The 21,955-nt window shown below is 40.0% G+C and overlaps 1 protein-coding gene across 2 annotated transcripts in view; it reads right to left on the bottom strand.

Moving 5' to 3' along the window:
• LOC140726813 (probable ribonuclease ZC3H12C) overlaps positions 1-21,955 on the bottom strand; it is a 90,349-nt gene that overhangs the window by 14,153 nt on the left and 54,241 nt on the right. Inside the window, exons 2-5 of one of the 2 annotated variants that reach the window (XM_073043662.1) lie at positions 20,419-21,164; positions 10,593-10,732; positions 1,110-1,344; positions 900-1,006 (exon numbers count right to left, since the gene is read on the bottom strand). In XM_073043662.1, the coding sequence (XP_072899763.1) occupies positions 900-1,006; positions 1,110-1,344; positions 10,593-10,732; positions 20,419-21,095 (1,159 nt within the window). In that variant the 5' untranslated portion in view covers positions 21,096-21,164. The remainder of the gene's footprint in view (positions 1-899; positions 1,007-1,109; positions 1,345-10,592; positions 10,733-20,418; positions 21,165-21,955) is intronic. The other variant, XM_073043663.1, reaches the window with a different exon arrangement.

The following is a 21,955-nucleotide window of genomic DNA, read 5'->3' as shown; positions in this document are numbered from 1 at the left end:
ATTCTTCTATGCTCCAGGAAATAAAGTCCTAACCTATTCAACCTTTCTCTGTAACTCAGTTTCTCAAGTCCCGGCAACATCCTTGTAAACCTTCTCTGCACTCTTGGCAATAGAATACAATAGGGACATTTTGAATACTCTTAAGCACATGGATGTAAGAAAAATGGAGTATTATGGGATGAGTAGGAGGGAAGTGTTAGATTGATCATGGCAAAGGGTTATATAGGTCTGCACAACTATGCAGGCCAAAGAGCCCATACTGTGCTATAATTGTTCTATGTTCTATAAACTGCTTTTCCCTGCAAGTAGTACATCTCTGGAATTCTCCAGCCAAGGAAGCAGTAGAGGCTCCTTCATTAAATGTACTTAGGACTGAGTAAGATAGATTTTTGAATAGTAGGGGAATTAAGACTTATTGGAAAAAGACAGTTAGATGGAGCTGAGTCCACGGCCAGATCAGCCATGAATGGCAGAGCAGACCCTATAGGCCAGATAGTGTACTCCTATTTCTCATGCTTTTAAATGGAATGACACTGTATTACTCATATAGTGTGCACCCTCATCTGAAATGTAAGAATTAAATATTAGTATCACTTCGAAAGCATGTGAAATTTTGGATTGGTTAGAATTCTTATACCTCAATATAGAAAGAAGTTTGCAATCATCCTCACAACCAAGACTCAACATGTGACAGGTCACTTATAATTGTAAACTGCAAGAATGTTAGCAAAGCCTTCGTCAAATATACCAAATATATACAAGATACTTGAACTTTTGTCCTACTGAACTTGTATTGTGAAGGAATTGCTTCTCTTTACTTGGGAATAATATTTAAATGTTCATATGTAGCTGAAACTGAGAAGTATAAACAGGAATTTTATTTTTCAAAATGCATTTACCATATGGACAAGGCTGCTTCTTATGTTCTGGTACAACAGGACGTTTCCTTAGAAAGTTATCTAAGCTGGGTCCATGGCGACCCAGGGGATCATCCGGTGGCATAAATCTGAAATTAAATGATATAAAATATAATTATGAAGTGATGTTATATTAATACTTTTCATGATAATATTTAGGATAAACTCTATTATCAAAATCTGAATACCCACTTGTCATTAACAAAAGAATACATAAGTAATCTCTCATCAATGAATTTTTTCCATTCTGGCTTTTCATTCTGCAAATCCCTGTAGTTATCATTTGATACAATGATACCATCTGATTCATAAGCCAGTTTCACGATGAAGCGATCATCATAACAAACAACTCTCCGCCCTTGCACCCGACGAGATGGCGTGAAGACAAGTATTTTATCCTTTTCCAACTTGCGCAGGATTTCTTGATCTGTGGAAACAAAGTAGTTTTTAATTTGGTATTTGCTCCAAATTCTTTGGATTTCTGAGCATTTTCTAACTTCAAGGTACAATTTCTAATTTTGATATCCTAGGTTTAAATTATCTATCTGAGTTAGTAAACACACTAGAATATTAGCTGAAGCATCAAATAAGGAGAATGTTGATGCAGTAGTGCATGTAGATGCCACTTAGCTTCAGGGACAGGGGTTCAAACCTGATGTCTAATACTGCATGGATTTTGCACATTCTCTGGGATTCCAAGGAATTTGGTTTCCTACAATATCCAAATATACTGGTGGGTTAATTGGTTACTGTAAATTATTTCCTTGTAATTTAGTCCCATGACTTCAAGATGGCGGTGCGACGCAGTGCGCAGTGGCCACTTTGGAATGAGTATCTGTAATCTGTCAAGTAGGGAGCCATGTACAATCCTCATTTGATGGAGATGAACGTGTGAAGCATGGAGGAACATCTGGTTAAACTTTTGAAATGCCTGTTTCACTGACACTGTTATTGTGGGATTGGAAAAATCTCCGGGAGGAAGGCCCCGAATCCTCGGCTTTGCCTGTTGCTTGGCGGCTGATGCCGGGGTCGAAGCGCTCGGCAGAGACGGTGCTTGGTGCTCGGTGTCGGAGGGCTGGTCAGGAGCTCGAAGTTTTCGGATGGACTCGGAGTTGGCTGTCGTCGGGGCTCCCAAAGTGCTGCATCAGCAAGCTGCAGCGCTGGAGGTTCATGGCAGGAAGAGTTTTTCTTCCTTCTACCGTCTGCGTGAGATGATGGGCTGTCAGAACTTTGAGACTCACTTTTAAACCATGCCATGGACTGCTCTTTATCAGGTTACGGTATTGATTTGCACTGTTGAAACTATATGTTAACTATAACTATATGTAACTATATGGTTTTGTGTATGTCTTGTAGCTTTAGTTTTGTCTGATGGGTTTGTAGTTCCTTTCCGGGGAACGTGCTAAGACGGTAGCGCGATATCAATACGCAGCAGCCTCTCCGGACTCTGGATTGGGGATTACCAAACATAATGTGATTTTTCTTGTGTGGTTTGTTTTGTGCTTTTTTGTGATATCATTCCGGAGAACGTTGTCTCATTTTTAACTGCATTGTATTTGTGGTTATAAATGACAATAAGCTGAATCTGAATCTGAAATTTCTTAGAAATAAATGGCAAAAGGTATCAATAAAGGGAGCTGATAGTTACGTGAGGCAGAATTTTTCTGGAAGGGAATAGGGAAAAGCGGCAATGGGACTGATCAGATTCGTCTACTGGGAGCCATCACTGAGCCAAAGTTTATTTTTGGGAAATAACTGGATGAGAAGAGGAAATTAGAAAACAATTACACCAGATTTAATTTAAAAAGATCAGATAAAATTTTGCAATATGAATAGAGATGTATAATGTTATTGATAATGTTTATGGCTCAGTTTGTCACATAAATTTTAGACTACATCTTGGATTTTTGACCAGTTTCTTATAAACAGCATTGCCCTAATAAAAATGAATGAACATTAATGAGTAACAGTAGAATCAACCAACAATACTTGATTGGGAGAAACTAAAGGGAAGTGTGATAAGAGGGATGCTTTTAAAATTGCGATAGGGGAGTTCTGAATCTGCATGCTCCTGTTAAGATGAAGGACAAGGATGGCAGGATTAGGGATAAAGAGACTCTGGTCAGGAGATGAGAGGTATAACATATAGGAGTGAAGTTAGGAAGGAAAATAGAAGGACAAAAAGGGGCCCAGAGATAACACTGGAATCCTAAAAGATTCTGCAAGTGTAATATGATCATAAGGATAACTCGGGAGAATAGGTCTCCTTAAGGAACAGTGTGATAACCTACATGTGAAACTGCACATGAAATAGGCGAAGTCTTAAGTGAATACTTTTTGTCTCTATTTACTATGGAGAAAGGCATGGAAACTAGGGGTTCAGGGAAGAGGACAGTGATATCACTAAGCATATTGATATTATGAAGGTGATGTTGTTGGTCTTCCATTGCTTAAAGGTAGATAAGGTTCAGGGATTTGACCAGATGTATCCTAGAATATTTGTGGGATGCAAGGGAGGAGATTGCCTAAGCTCTGACAGACATTTTTATAACCTTCATTAGCCATGGATGAGGTACCAGAAAATTGAAGGATAGCTAATGTTGTGCCTTAATTTAAGAAGGGCTACAAGCCAGGGACCAGACCAAATAGCCTTACATCAGTGGTGGGAAAGTTATTTGGAAGAGATTCTAATGGTCAGGATTTATTTGTATTTGGAAACACAAAATAAGGATTAAGGATTGTCAGCATGGCTTTGTTCTCTAAGCTTTTTGAGGAGGTGACCAAGAAGACTGACAAGGGCATGTTGGCACTGCCTATGTGGACTTTAGCAAGGCCTTTGACAAGGTTCACATGCCAGGCTGGTCTAGAAGGTGAGAAAAAGAGATCCAGGGCAAAATAGCAAATTGGATGCAAAGTTGGCTTGGTGGTGGAAAGCAGAGGATGGTAATGGAAAATTGCTTTTTCAGATTGGATATTTATAATGAGTGGTTTGCACCAAGGGGTGGCGCTGGATCCTTTATTCCTTGGTAAATATATATTAATGATTTGGAAGAAAATATAGGTAGCATGATTAATAAGGTGACAGATGATACCAAAATTAATAGTATAGTGAACAGCAAAGAAGGTTGTCCAAAGTTATAACAGGATCTAGATCAAATGGGAAAGTTAGCCAAGAGAATAGCAGATGGAATTTAACTCAGATGAATGCAAAGTGATGGATTTTGAAAAGTTAAACTTGGCCAAGGCACACACAGCAAATGGCAAGGCCCTGGAGAGTATTACAGTACAGCAAGACTTGGGGTACATAATTTCCTGTAAATGGCAATACATAGGAATGGAGACACTACTGCTCCAGCCCTTTCTGGAAACTTAAGTTTTAGGTTATCACCTCAAATGTTCCACTGTAAGCATTAGTTCAATGGTGAAAGTACATAGTTTTGATTACTTTAGAATTCCTTCAGCACAAAGACACACCCACCTTCAAGTGACCCATCCACCTATTTCCTCCTCATATACTCCTTAATGTACTTGCCAATTTCCAGTAAAGCTGTAAAACTTCTGTCATACTCATGGAAATAATGTCCCTATGACTGTTTAAAACCTTAAACCATATTTTCACAAAGTCATCTTGTTTCCCTGAAACAAATCAAAAGCTAGTAATACCAATTTTTCTTTAATTGTTAAAGAACCTAGTCTTCTATCACATTTTGTTTTGACCCCTATTTTTTGTTCTTCCATTTCAACCTTTTTTATGTATTCATACCCTAATACTATCAGGCATTCTTTGACAAAGGGTTCCTTTTAAAATAATAATGTTAAAATCATTGATTTCACCAATACAAGAATTACAGTGAAGTGTACTTTTGTGTCCCCTCAAATTTTTACCTAGATAGTTTTCTTGATTGGATGTTGGGAGTCATATTGAAATATCTTGGTACCTCTTCCATCTTTTTGCTCAAGCTCATTCCGACAATGATAATGATGAATGCCTGGAATATCATGGAATCTGCTCCACTATTCCATTATGGTTGATTTATTATCCCTCTCAACCCCATTCTCCTGCCTTCTGCCTGTAAACTTTAACACCCTTACTAATCAGCAACCTATCAACCTCTGCTTTAAATATATTCAGTAATTTGACCTTCACAACCGTCTGTGAATTCAACAGATCCACCACACACAGGGTAAAGAAATTCTTCTTCATCTCCATTCTATAGGGACATCCTTTTATTCTGAGGGTGTGCCGTCCGGTTCTAGACTCCCCTACTACAGAAAACTTCCTCTTCAATTCCATTCTTTCTGGGCCTTTCAATATTAGGAGGGTTCCCTCATTCTTCTAAACTTGGGTGAATACAGGCACAGTGCTATCACACGCTCCTCATATGTTAACTCTTTCATTCCTGGGATAATTCTCCTGAACCTCCTCTAGTGCCAGCACATCCTTTCTTTGATAAGGGGCACAAAACTGCTCACAGTTCTCCAAATTTGGCCTGGCTAATGCCTTATAAAGCTTTAGCAATACACCTTTGCTTTTATATCTTAGGCCTCTTGAAATGAATGCTAGCATTGCATTTGCCTTCCTTACCACCGACTCAATTTGCAAGTTAACCTTTACAGAATGCTGCATGCAGACTCCCTAGTCCCCTTTCACCTCTGACTTCTGAATTTTATGCCCATTTAGACAATAATCTATGCCTTTATTCGTTCCACCACAGTACATCACCACACAATTCCCTACACTGCCTTCCATATGCCACTTCTTCACTCATTTTCCTAAGCTGCACGAGTCCTTCTACAGACTCCTGCTTCCTCAACACTAACTGCCCCTTCACCTATCTTTGTATCATCTGCAAGCCATCAATTCCATCATCCAAGTTACTGACATATAATTGAATAGAAACAGTCCCAACAATGATCCTGTGGAACACCACTAGTCACAGGCAGCCAACCAGAAATGGCCCAACTAACTCTGACTTTTTGTCTCTTGCCAGTCAGTCAATCTTTTATCCATGCTAATATATTTCCTGTAATATCATGGGTTATTATCTTGCTTAAGAGCATCATATGTGGCACCTTTTAAAAGCCCTTCTGAAAATTCAAGTAAACAACATCTACTGACTCTCTTCTGTCAATCCTGTCTGGTATTTCCTCCAGGAATTCCAACAGATTTGTCAGGCAACATTTTCCCCTAAGGCAGAGGTGTCAAACTCAATTGCACATGGGGCCAAAACTCAAAGCACACTTTAGGTCGCAGGCTGAACAGGATAAACATTTATTGAACACACTAAAACTAAACATTTTTTGAACATAAATATGAATAAAAACAGACAGGAATATTATTCCAAAAAAAAACTAAAACTTTAAATAAATATTTTGCTCTCCATAAAAATATCTCCTGTCAGTATTATACAAGTTAGAAATATGAGCATGCTGCAAAAAAACTCTGAAAATATAAATAAAATTTTTGCTTTTCAGCAAAAGTTAAAACAACAACAAATCAAAACACTCAGTTTTCTTTGCTCTTATGCCGTTTTGTCAGAGCTGGATGCTTGGCATCTTTTCCTGGCAATAAGTTCGTTTAGGTTTGGTGTAAGGTTCTGTGTTGTGGAGATTCGCAGGATGGACTCCTGTGTGATGTTTTGTTAATCTTCATCACCGAGAAAAGCTTCTCACACAGATATGTGCTACCAAACATGCACAAGGTTCGAGCTGCATGTAGACGGAGCTGAGGCATTGCTTCAGGAATGGAGCGAATAAACTGTACGGGCCCTGCAGTGTCGTACTTTGCCTTTAGTGTCCCATTACACTGCAGCTCTATCAGCTCCATCTGAATCTGTACAGGTGCAGTTTCCACGTCGACGGCAAATGGGTTGCGAAGCAGCTCGAAATTAATTTTTTGTGCTTCAAAGTCACCAAAGCGCCGTGCGAACTCAGTGCGAAGTGCGCTCAGTTTATCAGCAAAGTGCGCATTTGGGAACATCATTGCGCCGACCTGGTTCAACATTACTTGGCAACAGGGAAAATGAGGCAAGTTGCACTGGTGCATTTGTGTCTCCCATAAGAGCAGCTTCACTTGAAATGCCTTCACTGCATCATACATGTCAGTGATCATGTGGTCACGTCCCTGGAGCTGAAGGTTTAAGACGCTGAGATGTGTTGTTATGTCAGCCACATTAGCTCCACAAATAAGACACACGGGTTTACCGGCAATGTCAGTAAACATATACTCATTGGTTTTGAAAGACTCTTTTTTTCAGAATCAACTTTTCTCTTCGCCATTGTTAGGGGTTAGCTTTGACTTCAGAATAGCGTTGTATACAGCAACAGACGCTTGACGCGGGAATGTTCCCGGGTAGCCTATCGGCAGCTGTTGTGCTGCATTATGGGATCTGTAGTTTGTGTGTTATCAGCGCTTCATATCGCCGGGCCATTAATAATTAAAATAATAGATCTATCTAAAATGATCTCGTGGGCCGAATATAATTGTACGCCAGGCCGGATATGGCCCGTGGGCCATGTGTTTGACACCTATGCCCTAAGGAGACCATGCTGACTTTGGTTTATTTTATCAAGTGCCTCCAAGTAACCCAAAACTTCATCCTTAATAATGGACTCCAAGATCTTCCTGACCACTGAAGTCAGGCTAAATGGCCTATAATTTCCTGTCTTTTGTCTTCCTTCTTAAAGAGTGGAGTGACATTTGCTATTTTCTAGTCCTCCACAACCATTGCAGAACCAGTGATTCTTGAAAGATAACTACTAATGCCTCCACAATCTCTTCACCAATCTCTTTCAGAACCCTGGAATGTAGTCCATCTAGTCCAGGTGACTTATCTACTTTCAGACCTTTCAGCTTCCCAAGCACCTTCTCCTTAGTCGTTGCAAATACACTCACTTCTGCCCCTTTCACTCTCCAGTTTCTGGCATACAGCTGGTGCTTTCCACAGTAAAGACTGACGTAAAATACTTATTGAGCTTGTCCGCAATTTCCTTGTTCCCCATTCTACTTCTTCAACGTCATCTTCCAGCGGACCAATATATACTCTCGCCTCTCTTTTAGTCTTTGTATATCTGAAAATACAGTTTGGTATCCACTTTATTTTAATGGTTAGCTTATCTTCATATTTAATCTTTTCTTCCCTTATTGCTTTTTTGGTTGCCTTCTCTTGACTTTTAAAGCTTCCCACTAATTTTTGCTATATTATATGCCGTTTGTTTTGCTTTTATGCTGTCTTTGACTTCCCTTGTCAGCCATGGTTGTCTCACCCTCCCTTTAGAAAATTTCTTCTTTGGGATGAATCTATCCTGCACTTTCTGACTTGCTGTCATAAACTCCAGCCATTGTCATTCTGCCCTTATTGTTGTTAGAGTCCCCTTCTAATGAACTTTGGCTAGCTCCTCTCTCATGCCTCTAATCCACTGTAATGTGGATACATCTGATTTTAGCTTCTTCCTCTCAGTCTGCAGGGTGAATTCTATCATAGTAAGATCATTGCTTCCTAAGGGTTCCTTTCCTTAAACTCACAAATCAAATCTGGTTCATTACACAACACCCAGTCCAGAATTGCCTTTTCCCTAGTGGGTTCAAACACAAGCTGCTCTAAAAAGCCAGTTCCTATGCATTCTTCAAATTCTCTTTTGGGATCTAAAATCAGCACCAACCTGATTTTCCCAATCATATTGAAGTCACCCATCCTTCGTGTAACACTGCCATTTTTATATGTATTTTCTATCTCCCACTGTAATTTGTACCCCACATCTCGGTTACTGCTCAGAAACCTATATACAGGTGGCCCCCACTTTTCGAATGTTTGCCTTACAACAGCTCGCTGTTATGAAAGACCTACATTAGTACCTGTTTTCGCTAACCAAAGAGGATTTTCGCTTTTACAAAAAAAAGACACCCAGTTTATACGTGTGTTTACCCCGAGAAAGACTACAATGACCGTGAAGCCTTGTGTTGGCAGTTGTTTGCGCATGCGTATGTGTGCGTATGCGTGTAGGTGCATACGCATGTGCATACATATGCATGTACGTGCCGATTTTTTTCCGCCAAATCGATTTTGGCTCACTGTCTTCCAGAGTTTGATAAGTGAAACTACACCGTACTTACAATATTTCTACTTTATTTATCATATCATTCCTGCTTTTACTATATGTTAGTGTTATTTTAAGTTTTATGTGTTATTTGCTTTGATTTGGTGGGTTATTTTTTTGGGTCTGGGAACGCTCAAAAATTTTTTCCATATAAATTAATGGTAATTGCTTCTTCGATTTACGAAATTTCGGATTACAAACGGTTTCAAAGGAACGCTCTACCTTCGGATTGCGGGGGAAATCTATATATATATATATATATATATATATATATATATATATATATATATATACACACACACACACACACACACACACACCCTATCACTGCCTTTTAACTCTTGTAGTTCCTTAGCTCTATACATAAGGATTCTACATCTTCCAATCCTATGTCACCTCTAAGGATTTGACTTCATTTTTTACCAATAGAGCCACCTCCTCTGTGTATCTATCTGTCTTTTTAATACAATGTGTATCCTTAGATGTTCAGCCCCAATTATGACCTTCTTCAGCCATGACTCAGTGCTGCTCACAGCATCGTACCTGCAAGTTTGCAACTGTGCTACAAGATCAACTACCTTATTCTTCCATATGCTGTTTGCTCATTCTCCTGTATGAGCTGAAGCTCATCCAGCTGCAGCACACAGCTTTATGTCTGTTTCCAACTTTCTTTCCCGTCTATTTTGTGTCATCAGTGAACATTCATGCATCAATTACTGAGGTAAAAGAACAGATTGTAATGTAAGTATTAAGGAAAATTGGACAACGGAAGGTACACGGTCAAAGAGCAACAATATCACCAAATGATAGCAGGCAAAACAGATTACTTTTGTTCCTAAAAGTCACTAAATCAAGTCTCATTATCTTTCAGCAAATAGCATTTATTTAACTGCCCCAATACCCTGAACATTTTGTAGCATTTTTTAAAAAATATTCATCAAATCTGACTGAGCATCTGAAAGTTGTTTGGGATTCCTAATTTAAAAGTTATGTTAAAAGAACAGCTTGTAATGTAGATATTAAGGGATATTAATGAAGGGTCTTGGCCTGATCCTTCGACTGTTTGTTCCTTTCCATAGATGCTGCCTGACCTGTTGTTTTTCTACAGTATGTGGTAAATGTGAAAAACAACTGTTTTTATATGAAAATAGGAGAAATACTTTTTAAGTAGCAATTTTAGGCTTCCTTGGTTTTTAGGCAAGAAACAGCTTGAGGTACAATCTACTTTACATCTAGAAATATGCTTGCATGTAGTGTCAACAAAATCATTTATGTTGTATAGTATTTAAAAGGAACAGATACACAATCTATTTAAATACAGGCCAGCTGTATTTTTCTATGGAACAATATTTTCTCTTCCCTAGATTGTGCTCCATAGCCATAAACTGCTGGAAAAAAATTATGATTCCAACACATTACAACACTTAAACCCCAAACAATAATTTTGTATAAAACTTCTTTCAAATCTTAGAACTAAAATAAAAATTGAAACAGGACTATGAATATATCATGCTATTCTATCAACTGCAACACTCCCAATTTTTAATTCATATATCAATACAAACCAATTGAGATTACCTGTGATTAGGGCATCAGGCCTCGACTGTTCCTTCCTCCAGGCAGGCACAAACACAGTAATATCTTTATGGGCCCTTTCCAAAAACCAGTCCACTGCTAATTTAATTCCTCGACAGGAGAATACTTCTTTATTGCCATGACTGCAAGAAACAAAAACCAGTCTTAAATCGGTATATTAGATTATCATTCCGAATTAACACTCCACTAAATGATGTGAAAGATTAATACCAGAAAGATGAATTGATAAAAGAAATTGACACAAGGGAGCATCATGTCCAGAATCTTGAGCACCAGAAGAGATAAAGAAATTATTGATAAAACAGTAAGCTTCATTATTAAATTTAGTTTTAAAACATGACAACAGGATTAAGTAACACACAAAAATGCTGGTGGAATGCAGCAGGCCAGGCAGCATCTATAGGAAGAAGCACTGTTGACATTTGGGCCGAGACCCTTCGTCGACATTTCGGCCCGAAACGTTGACAGTGCTTCTTCCTATAGATGCTGCCTGGCCTGCTGCGTTCCACCAGCATTTTTGTGTGTTGCTTGAATTTCCAGCATCTGCAGATTTCCTCGTGTAACAGAATTAAGTAACTGGTGGGAAGTTGATTTTTCAAAATAGGGGAAGGTAAACAAGTCTAAAAATCATATGTTAGTGAAGAGATGGCGAATATTATTTGGCTCATGGCTCCTTTGCAAGTCTTGTTAGCTGCTTTAATCTCTTTTACAATAGTTATTTTTTCAATTATAATTTTTAACAATATTTCTGAAAAACAAGCAGAAAAGATGTTCTTTTAGCCTTATTAACATTACTCATCAATTTGCAGCATCATCTTTTTCAGTTGCTGACAGTTGTTGGAACCACCTACGCATTGTGTCCAATCTTTACTTAATACTACCAACCTGCCAAAGTATTACATTACCCATGAATGATTCCCTTGATTGAGATCCCCAAGAATCATCAAATAAATTATAACTTCCACCCTCCTTCCTCTGTATTCCTAAAATATTCTATTAAAATTAAAGTCCATGAAGTTTTGTCAAAGTCAATCATGAGTGATTTGTGTTGGGTTGGGGTGAGGAAATTGATCTTTGCAATATGCTGTTCTAGCCCCATTGCAGTTCATGCCTTGCTATCTAATGTGAAGGTATGACATACCCAATTACATTGGTCCTCTGAACCCAGCCCATTTAAGGATGGGCATGCAGATTTTGATTTTGTGTGCTATGTCTTGTCTGGTAAATTATGACCCACTGTGTCTACTTTCTCAAAAAACTTCATTATTATCAAGTTAAATAGTAAACTGAGAGACTGTCCTTCCCTGACAGAAGATTTCTGATATTATTTGAGCAAATTAGCTTTGTTATGATTAATATACAGTGGTGCTAAAAAGTTGGAGTATTTTCTCTATTTCTGCATAAATAACCTAAAATGTGATCAGATCATCATGCAAGTCCTAAAACTAGTTAAAGAGAACCCAATTAAATAAACAACACAAAATACATTATACTTATTTATTTAATTATTTCGAAAAATGTTCCAATATCACAGGTATTTGATGGAAAAGGTATGTGAACCTCTGTGGTAATGCCTTCTACAAAAGCTATTTGGAGTCAGGTGTTCTAATCGATGAGATGAGATTGGAGGTATAGGTTGTAGAGATGCTCTGCCCTATAAAAAATACACACAAAGTCAGGTCACTGATAGAGCTGACTCTTCTCAAGAAAGATCTGTTTATGTGCACCATGCCTCAATCAAAACAGCTTCCAGACAGACGACCTTAGAAGAAGAAATGTAGAGATGCATAAAGCTGGAAAAGGCTACACAAGCATTTCTAAAGACCTGAGTGTTCATCAATCCACAGTAAGAGAAATTGTCTACAAATGGAGGAAACTCAGTACCCTTGCTACTCTCCCTAGGAGCGGACATCCTGCAAAGATCACACCAACAGCAGAATTTGAAATGCTGAAGGAGGTGAAAAAGACCTGCAGAAATCTCCACGAGGCGAGGGAAGAGATGGATGAGCCTCTGCCTAGGATCTTTATATCCTCGTTGTCCACGGGAATGGTACCGGAGGATTGGAGAGAGGTGAATGTTGTCCCCTTGTTCAAAAAGGTAGTAGGGATAGTCTGGGTAATTATAGACCAGTGAGCCTTATGTTTGTGGTGGGAAAGCTGTTGGAAAAGATTCTTAGAGTTAGGATCTATGGGCACTTAGAGAATGCCCATAGTCTGATCAGGGACAATCAGCACGGCTTTGTGAAGGGCAGATCGTCTCTAACAAGCCTGATAGAGTTGAGCAGGTGACCAGGCATATAGATGAGGATAGTGCAGTGGACGTGATCTACATGGATTTTAGTAAGGCATTTGACAAGGTTCCACATGGTAGGCTTATTCAGAAAGTCAGAAGGCATGGGATCCAGAGAAGTTTGGCCAGGTGGATTCAGAATTGGCTTGCTTGCAGAAAGCAGGGGATCATGGTGGAGGGAGTACATTCAGATTGGAGGGTTGTGACTAGTGGTGTCCCACAAGGATCTGTTCTGGGACCTCTACTTTTCGTGATTTTTATTAACAACCTGGATGTGGGGGTAGAAGGGTGGGTTGGCAAGTTTGCAGATGACACAAAGGTTGGCGGTGTTGTGGATAGTGTAGAGGATTGTCGAAGATTGCAGAGAGACATAAATAGGATGCAGGAGTGGGCTGAGAAATGGCAGATGGAGTTCAACCCGGAGAAGTGTGAGGTGGTACACTTTGGAAGGACAAACTCCAAGGCAGAGTGCAAAGTAAATGGCAGGATACTTGGTAGTGTGGAGGAGCAGAGGGATCTGGGGGTACATGTCCACAGATCCCTGAAAGTTGCTTCACAGGTAGATAGGGTAGTTAAGAAAACTTATGGGGTGTTAGCTTTCATTAGTCGAGGGATAGAGTTTAAAAGTAACGAAGTAATGATGCAGCTCTATAAAACTCTGATTAGGCTACACTTGGAGTACTGTGTCTAGTTCTGGTTGCCTCACTAAAGGAAGGATGTGGAAGCTTTGGAAAGGATACAGAGGAGATTTACCAGGATGCTGCCTGGATGCAATATGATCAGAGATTAAGAGAGCTAGGGCTTTACTCTTTGGAGAGGAGGAGGATAAGAGGGGACATGATAGAGGTATGCAAGGTATTAAGAGTGGACACAGTATATAGACATAAGTATAAGTGGACATAAGTATATAGAGTGGACAGCCAGCGCCTCTTTCCCAGGGCACCACTGCTCAATACAAGAGGACATGGCTTTAAGGTAAGGGGTGAGAAGTTCAAGGGGGATATTAGAGGAAGGTTTTTTAACTCAGAGAGTGGGTGGTGCGTGGAATGCACTGCCTGAGTCAGTGGTGGAGGAAGATACACTAGTGAAATTTAAGAGACTACTAGACAGGTATATGGAGGAATTTAAGGTGGGGGGTTATATGGGAGGCCGGGTTTATGTAGCACAACATTGTGGGCCAAAGGGCCTGTACTGTGTTGTACTATTCTATGTTCTAATCTCTAAAACTTAATAATGTCTCTGTTCATGTGTCCATTGTAAGTAAAACACTGAACAAGAATGGTGTTCATGAAGGACACCACAGAGGAAACCACTGCTCTCCCAAAAAAAACCTTTGCTGCACACCTCAAGTTTGCAAAAGACCACCTGAATGTTCTACAGCACTTCTGGGACAATGTTCTGTGGACATATGAGACAAAAGTTGAACTTTTTGACAGAAATGCACATTGCTATGTTTGGAGAAAAAAGGGCACTGTAGACCAACACTAAAACCTCATCTCAACCGTGAAACATAGTGGAAAAAGCATCATGGTTTGGGGTTGCTTTGCTGCCTCAGGGCCTGGACAGCTTGCAATCATTGATGGAAGAATGAATTCAAAATTGTCTGAAGATATTTTACAGAATGATAGGGTAGCAATCCATCAGCTGAAACATAATAAAAGTTGGATAATGCAATAAGACAATGATCTGAAAGAAAAGAGTAAATCAACAACAGAATGGTTTAAAAAGAAGAAAATCTGTGGTTTGGAATGGCTGAGTCAAGTCCTGACCTTAATCCTATAGAAATGTTGTGGAAGGACTTGAAGCAAGTGGTTCATGCACGGAAGCCCACCAACATCGCAGAGTAGAAACAGTTTGTAAGAAGGAATGGCCTAAAATTCCTCCAAGCCAATGTGCAGGACCCGTCAACAGTTACCAGAAATGTTTGGTTGAAGTTATTGCTGCAGAAGGGTGTTACACCAATTACTTCCATTTCACGCATGCCTGTTCTTACCCCATCCTCCTGCCACCCTACCAGGGATAGGGTGTCTCTTGTCTTTACCTACCACCCTACCAGCCTCCACATTTAGCATATAATTATCCGAAACTTTTGCCATCTCCAAAAGGATCCCACCACCAAGCACATCTTTCCCTCCCCCCACTTTCTGCTTTCCACAGTGACTACGTGACTCTCTTGTCCATTTGTCCTTCCTCACTGATCTCCCTCCTGGCACTTATACTTGCAAGCAGAACAAGTGCTTCACCTCCTTCCTCACTACCATTCAGGGCCCTAAACAGTACTTCCAGGTGAGGCGACACTGCACCTGCAAGTCTGTTGGGGTCATATACTATGTCCGGTGCTCCCAGAGTGGCCTCCTGTATATCAGTGAGATGTAGATTGGGAGACCACCTCACTGAGTACCTACACTCCGTCCGCCAGAAAAAGCGGGATCTCCCAATGGCCACTCATTTTAATTACACTTCTCATTCCTATCCCGAAATGTCCACCCATGGCCTTCCCTACTGTCATAATAAGGCCACATTTAGGTTGGAGGAACAACACTTTATATTCTGTTTGGATAGCCTCCAACCTGATGGAATGAATATCGATTTCTCAAACATTTGGTAATGCCACCCCCCCCCCAACCCACACACCATTTCCCATCCCCTTTTCCCTCTCTCACCTATCTCCTTACCCTCCCATCACCTCCCTCTGGTGCTTCTCCCCCACCTCCGTTTTCTCCTTTTCTTTCTTCCATGGCCTACGGTCTCTTTCACCAATCATGTTCCCAGCTCTTTGCTTCATCCCTCCCCCTTCAAGTTTCACCTTTCACCTTGTGTTTCTCTCCCCTCCCCCACCTTTTAAATCTACTCCTCAGCCTTTTTTCTCCAAACCTGCTGAAGGGTTTTGCCCTGAAACGTTGACTATACTCTTTTCCATAGATGCTGCCTGGCTGAACTGAGTTCCTCTAGCATTTTGTGTGTGTTACTGAAAGCAAAGGTTCACATACTTTTTCCAACAAATACATGTAATATTAGATCACTTTTCTCAATGAATAAATGAAAAAGTATAATGATTTTGTGTTATTTATTTAATTGGGTTCTCTTTATTTGGTTTTAGGACTTGCATGAAGATCTGATCACATTTTAGGTCATACTTATGCAGAAATAGAGAAATTTCTACAGGATTCACAAATTGTCTAGCACCACTGCACATAGAACATAGAACAGTACAGCACACGAAACAGACCCTTTGGTCCACAATGTTGCGCCAAATTAAATTAGTAATCAAATGGCAAACTAATCTCTTCTGCCCACATAATGTCCATAATCTTCTATTTTCCTTACGTTCATGTGTCTGTCTAAACGTCCCTTAGAAGTCTCTAATGCTTCTGCCTTTATCACACCTCAGGCAGCTTATTCCAGTCACCCACCACTCTCTGTGTAAAAGAACTTGCCCCTCACATCTCTTTTGAATTTAACTCTTCTCGCCTTAATTGCCAACACTCTTAAGGAACTTGCCCATAACAGTGTACTATCTCTTTGCATTTGACCTACCAAAATGCAACACTTTACATTTGGCTGGGTTAAACTCCATTGGCCTTTTCTCCACCCATACCTGCAACTCATCTATATCCTGCTGTATTGTTTGCCACCAATATTAGTATCATCTGCAAACTTACATCCTATCTACATTTTCATCCAGGTCATTTATATACATCACAAAACAGCAGAGGCTTCAGATCGCTGCAGAACACCACTAATCATAGATCTGCAGCTAAAATAAGTCCCTTCAATCACTACTCTTAGTCTTCTATGGGTAAGCCAGATCTGAATTCAATCAGCCAATTCGCCATAGATCCCATGCATCTTAATTTTCTGAATAAGCATCTCATGAGGGATCTGGGTAAATATCCTAAAATCCATGTTAACAACATCCACAGCTCTACTATCTTCATCAATCACTCTCATCAACTTGTCAAAAAATTCAATCAATTTAGTACGGCATGACTTGCCCCACACAAAGCCATGCTGGCTCTCCCTAATTAGGCCATGGTTTTCCAAATGTTCATAAGTTCTATCCCTAAGAATTCTCTCCAGTAACATCCCTACCACTGTTGTGAAACTCACCTGTCTATAGTTTTTCCAGGATTATTCCTGGTTCCCTTCTTGAATAATGGAACAACATTAGCTATCAGTCAGTCCTCCAAAAACCTTGCCTGTGGCTAGAGAGGACATGAAGAAGATATTGCTCAAGGTCTCAGTAATCTCTGCTCTCACCTCTCTGAATAACCTGGGGTATATCCCATCAAGTCCTGGTGACTTATTCACCTTAATGCTCTGAAAAAGAGTTCCAACACTCGCTCCTCCTTTACCTCAAATTGCCCTAGTATATCAATATGTTTAGCACTGATCTCTTAACCTCCACATCCTTCTCCTTGGTAACTGCTGATGTAAAGTGTTTGTTACAGCTTCACCCACATCATTTGCATCCAAGCAAATATTACCCCCTTTATCCTTCAGTGGTGGTCCTACTCTCTCTCTTGTTATCCCCAAATAATCGCCACATTTCCACTGTACATTTTCCTGAGAACATCAGTTTCCAATTTTTACTCCCAACTTCCTACCTAATAGCTTCATAATTAGCCTCCCCAAATTACACACTTTCCCATACTGTCGGCTCCTATCCTTGCCAAGGCTATGGGTTTAGGGAACACCTGCATGTGGTTCTGGATAGGTTTGTCCCATTGAGAAGGGTAAAAATTAATACGAGTGATAGAATATTTCATCAAGATGAAGGAGGAAACATACTTAAAGTTTAGGAAGCAAAAATCACACAGGCCTTTTGTGAGTTACAAGGTAGACATTGAAGAGCTTAAGAATGGACTTAAGAAGGGGGCATGAGAAAATCCTTGCGAGTAGGATTAATGAAAACCCCAAGGCATTCTACACACATGTGAAGAACAGGAGGATGACTAGAGTAAGGGAACAACTGTCAAGGGATAAAAGAGGAAATGTGTGCCTGGAGTCAGAGGAAGCCTTTATTAAATACTTTGCTTCAGTAATCACCACTGAGACAGACCCTGATGTATGTGAGGTCAGCTTGGACAAGCTAATGTGTTGAAACATGTCGAGGTTAAGAGAGAGGATGTGTTAAAACTTTTGAAAAACATTAGCATAGATGTCCTTGGGGCAAGACAGGATATATTTTAGTTTACTATAGGAGGAAGGGGAAGAGATTACATTAGTATTGGTGATGATCTTTGTGTCCTCACTAGTCACAGGAGTAGTACCAGAAGACTGGAGGGTTTAATTCCCTTGTTCAAGAAAGGTAATAGGGATAAACCTGGGAATTATAGACCAGTGAATCTTACATCAGCGGTAGGAAAACTATTGGAGAGGATTCTAAGAGACAGGATCTATGAACATTTGGAGAAGCATGGTCTGATTAGAGGTAGTTAGCATGGCTTTGTGAAGGGCAGGTCATGTCCCACAAACTTGACTATTTTGAGGAAGTAACAAAACAAATTGATGAAGGCAGAGTGGTGGATGTGGCATATATGGATGTTATTTTGTTTTATTTAGCACAGTCACAGGCTCTTCTGGCCAAAGGAACCTGAGCCGTCCAGTTATACTCATGTGACTGATTAACCTACTAATCCATACATCTAGTGAAATGTGGGAGGAAACCAGAGCACCTGAAGGAAAACCACACAGTCATGGGAAGAACATATAAATCTCTTACAGACAGCAGTGGTTTTGAACTCGGGTTGGTGATGCTTTAATACCATTATGTTAACTGCTATATAATAAAGGCATTTGACAAGGTTCCTATGATGAGCTCATTTAGAAAGTCAGGAGGCATGGGATCCAGGTAAACCTGGCTACATGGATTCGAACTGACTTGCCTACAGAAAGCAGAATGTAGTAGTAAATGGATTCTACCTGGAGGTTATTGACTAGTGGGTCTTCTGCAGGGATCTGTTCTGGGACCCCTGCTCTTAGTGATTTTTACAAATGACCCAGATGATGAAGTGGAAGGGTAGGTTAGTAAGTTTTTAGATGGCATGAACTTGGCGGTGTTATAGTGTAGAAAGGTGTTGTACTGTATTAACGGTGTTATAACGGGACACTGTTGTAGATTACATGGATGAGGAGTGGGGCTGAGAAGTGGCAGGTGGAATGCAAGCCAGTAAAGTATTAAGTGATACACTTTTTAAGGCTGAACTTGAAGGTAGAATTCAAGGTTAATGGAAGGATTCTTAACAGTGTGGAGGAAGAGGGATCTTGTGGCCTAAGTCCACAAACCCTTCAAAGTTGATGCCCAGGTTGATAAGGTGATTAAGAAGGTGTGTTAGCCTTCATTAGTCAGGGCATTGAATTCAAGAGCTGTGATATAATGTTGTAGCTCTATAAAATTTAGGTTAGATTACAATTGAAGTACAGTGTTCAGTTCTGGTCACCTCATTACAGGAAGGATGTGGAAGCTTTAGAAAGGGTGCAGTGAAGATTTACCATGACACTACCTGGATTAGAGAACATGTGTTATGAGGAAATGTTGAGCACAAGGCTTTTCTCTTTGGAGAGAAGGAGGTTCAGAGTTGACTAGGTAGAGGTTTGATTGCTTGTTTGTTTATTTATTTATTTAACTATTTATGTATGTATGTATGTATGTATGTATGTACAGTATATGCATATTTATTTAGAGATGCAAGTAAATGATCTTTTATTTGTATCTCTAAATAAATATATTGGCCCTTCTGGCCCAATCAGCTGCACCACCCAGAAACCCACCTACTTAACTCTAACCTAATCACAGGACAATTTACAATGGCCAGTTAACCTACCAACCAGTACATCCTTGAAATATAGGAAACTGGAGCATCCGGGGAAAACCCACACACTCATGGGAAGAACATACAAACTTCTTACAGAGGATACAGTAAATGAACTCCGAACTCCAACGCCCCCCAAGCTATAATAGCATCATGTTAATAAAACTATAGATAGAATGAACAGACAATGCCTTTCTCCCAGGACAGCAAAGATAAATACAAGAGGACATACTTTTCAGGTGCCTGGAGAAACATGTAGGGGTGAGGTTAGGGGTAGGCTTTTATATTGCACAGAGAGAAGGAAGTGCATGGACACCAGGCTGGGACTTGTGGTAGAAGTTGATACATCGGGGACATTTAATAGATTCTTAGATAGGCACATGGATGAAAAAAAAAAGGAGGACTATGTTGGAGAGAAGGCTAAAGTTGATCATGAAGTACGTTAAAAAGTTGGCAGAACATTATGGGCCAAAGGGCCTGCATTGTGCTGTACTGTTCTATATTCTCCAAAACAGCCTGAGAGAGAGAGCTCAGGAGGCTTGGGGGGAAGTGAGAACTTGGGGGGAGGGTTTGAGAGCTTGAGGGAGAGAATTTGAGGAACAGTGTATGTGAGAGTTTGAGAGAGATAGAAAATGTATGAGAGAGAGAGAGAGAGATATTGAGAGGTGGGGGTATGGAAAGGAAAACAATTTTCTGCACTCACCTCATTGCCACGTTACTGCCATCAATTACTATAGGTTTTAGATTATTCCCATCATCCACCACATCTTCTACAGGGGAATCAGATCGTTGAGAATCTGTTGAAGTTGTATCTCGTAGGTTTACAGTTCCAGGAGTACTTTTGCCACAGGAAGCATCAGAATTAATTTTGTTCCCCAGTTTAACAAGTTCACCTAGTATATCATTAGGCAAGGCATCGGTTCCTAACTTGTTCAGGACCAACTGCAGTTGTTCCTCTGAATATCCCAGTTTCAGTGCAAATTCCATTTTGGTTTTGTAAACTTTGTCTTCATCTGTAATCCTTAAGTCATCCTTTGGTTTTGTTTCAGTATCAATTTTAAAGTCTTGCAGAAGCTCATTGCATTTCAGTAGTTTTGATTCCACACTAGGTGACTGACAAAACTGTTTCATATTAGAACTAGTCTCCAACATGGCAATTCCTAACTGCTCCAATTCACTGTCTGAACCAGAGCTGTCTGTATCTTGCACTTCCCATTCTTTAAAATGCTCTGTATTGGAATATCCTTTATCCATTGCCATTTTATCCACTACTGACCAAGATGTAATCACGTTTAGTGGGTTGTTAGTGTTTTCCACATTGAGATGTAGAAGTCTAAGAACTGTGCTGTTCTCAGTCACTGAGTGATCTTTCAAGCCCATTAATTTGTTGCGTGTATGGAGAGTCAATCCTGGAGCTGTGTGTGTTTGGACACACAACAGGTTGTGCTTCTAAAAGTGAAAAAAGCCATAAATAAATAAATTTGTCAAATTGAGAGCAAATTTCCTACATCAATTGCTTCATACTCTTATTGTAATTTGTAGAAAGCCAAGGAATTGAAATTTTACACATTGTAATTGTGGATGTGTACCAACCATTGGGTAGAAAATTAGAATATTTCCCTTGCATCTAGTTTACATCAGCAATGAGCTGTGCTATCACAAATATGATTACATTTTACGGGAACTATAAGTATATTGAAACTTCAATTTATATCCAGTGATATTCTGACAACATTTTTGTCACTATTTAGTCTATGAAAACTGTAATTAAAATGATTTGCCCAGATATGATTCTTCTTTGTAAGTTGCATTGCTAAAATCATCACAGACTAATGAGGCTTCCGGTTTGGACTGCCTGTGCAGTTTGTGAAAACTACCTTGTTACCATCTGTGGTGAACTAGATATACCTGTCTGGACTGCTCCTGTGGCTCCTCCCACAGACCCCTGTATAAAGGCGACTGTGGCCTGTTGCCCTGCCTCATTCCCCAGGATGTAGTGTTGTTCACCATCCAAATCAGGGTTTCTCAACTAGGGTTCTGTCAGAGGTTGCTAGGGGTTCTGCAAGAGATTGTGATTTAAAAAATAAACATTGTTTTTTGAACTTGGCGCAAAGCATGATACTTGCACTTGCAGTGGTGGGCAGTGACTGAGCAGCTCCGTTAGCAATTTTGTTGGAGGTCTTTCACGCCAGTATGGCAGTGCGCAGTAGGACCATGTTCATTTGGGTGAGTCCTTGCTC

The sequence above is a fragment of the Hemitrygon akajei genome, chromosome 4 (genome assembly GCF_048418815.1).
Source record: "Hemitrygon akajei chromosome 4, sHemAka1.3, whole genome shotgun sequence".
Lineage (NCBI taxonomy): Eukaryota > Metazoa > Chordata > Chondrichthyes > Myliobatiformes > Dasyatidae > Hemitrygon > Hemitrygon akajei.
The sequence above is the reverse complement of the archived record's forward strand: the minus strand, read 5'-3'. Positions and strand labels throughout refer to the sequence as shown.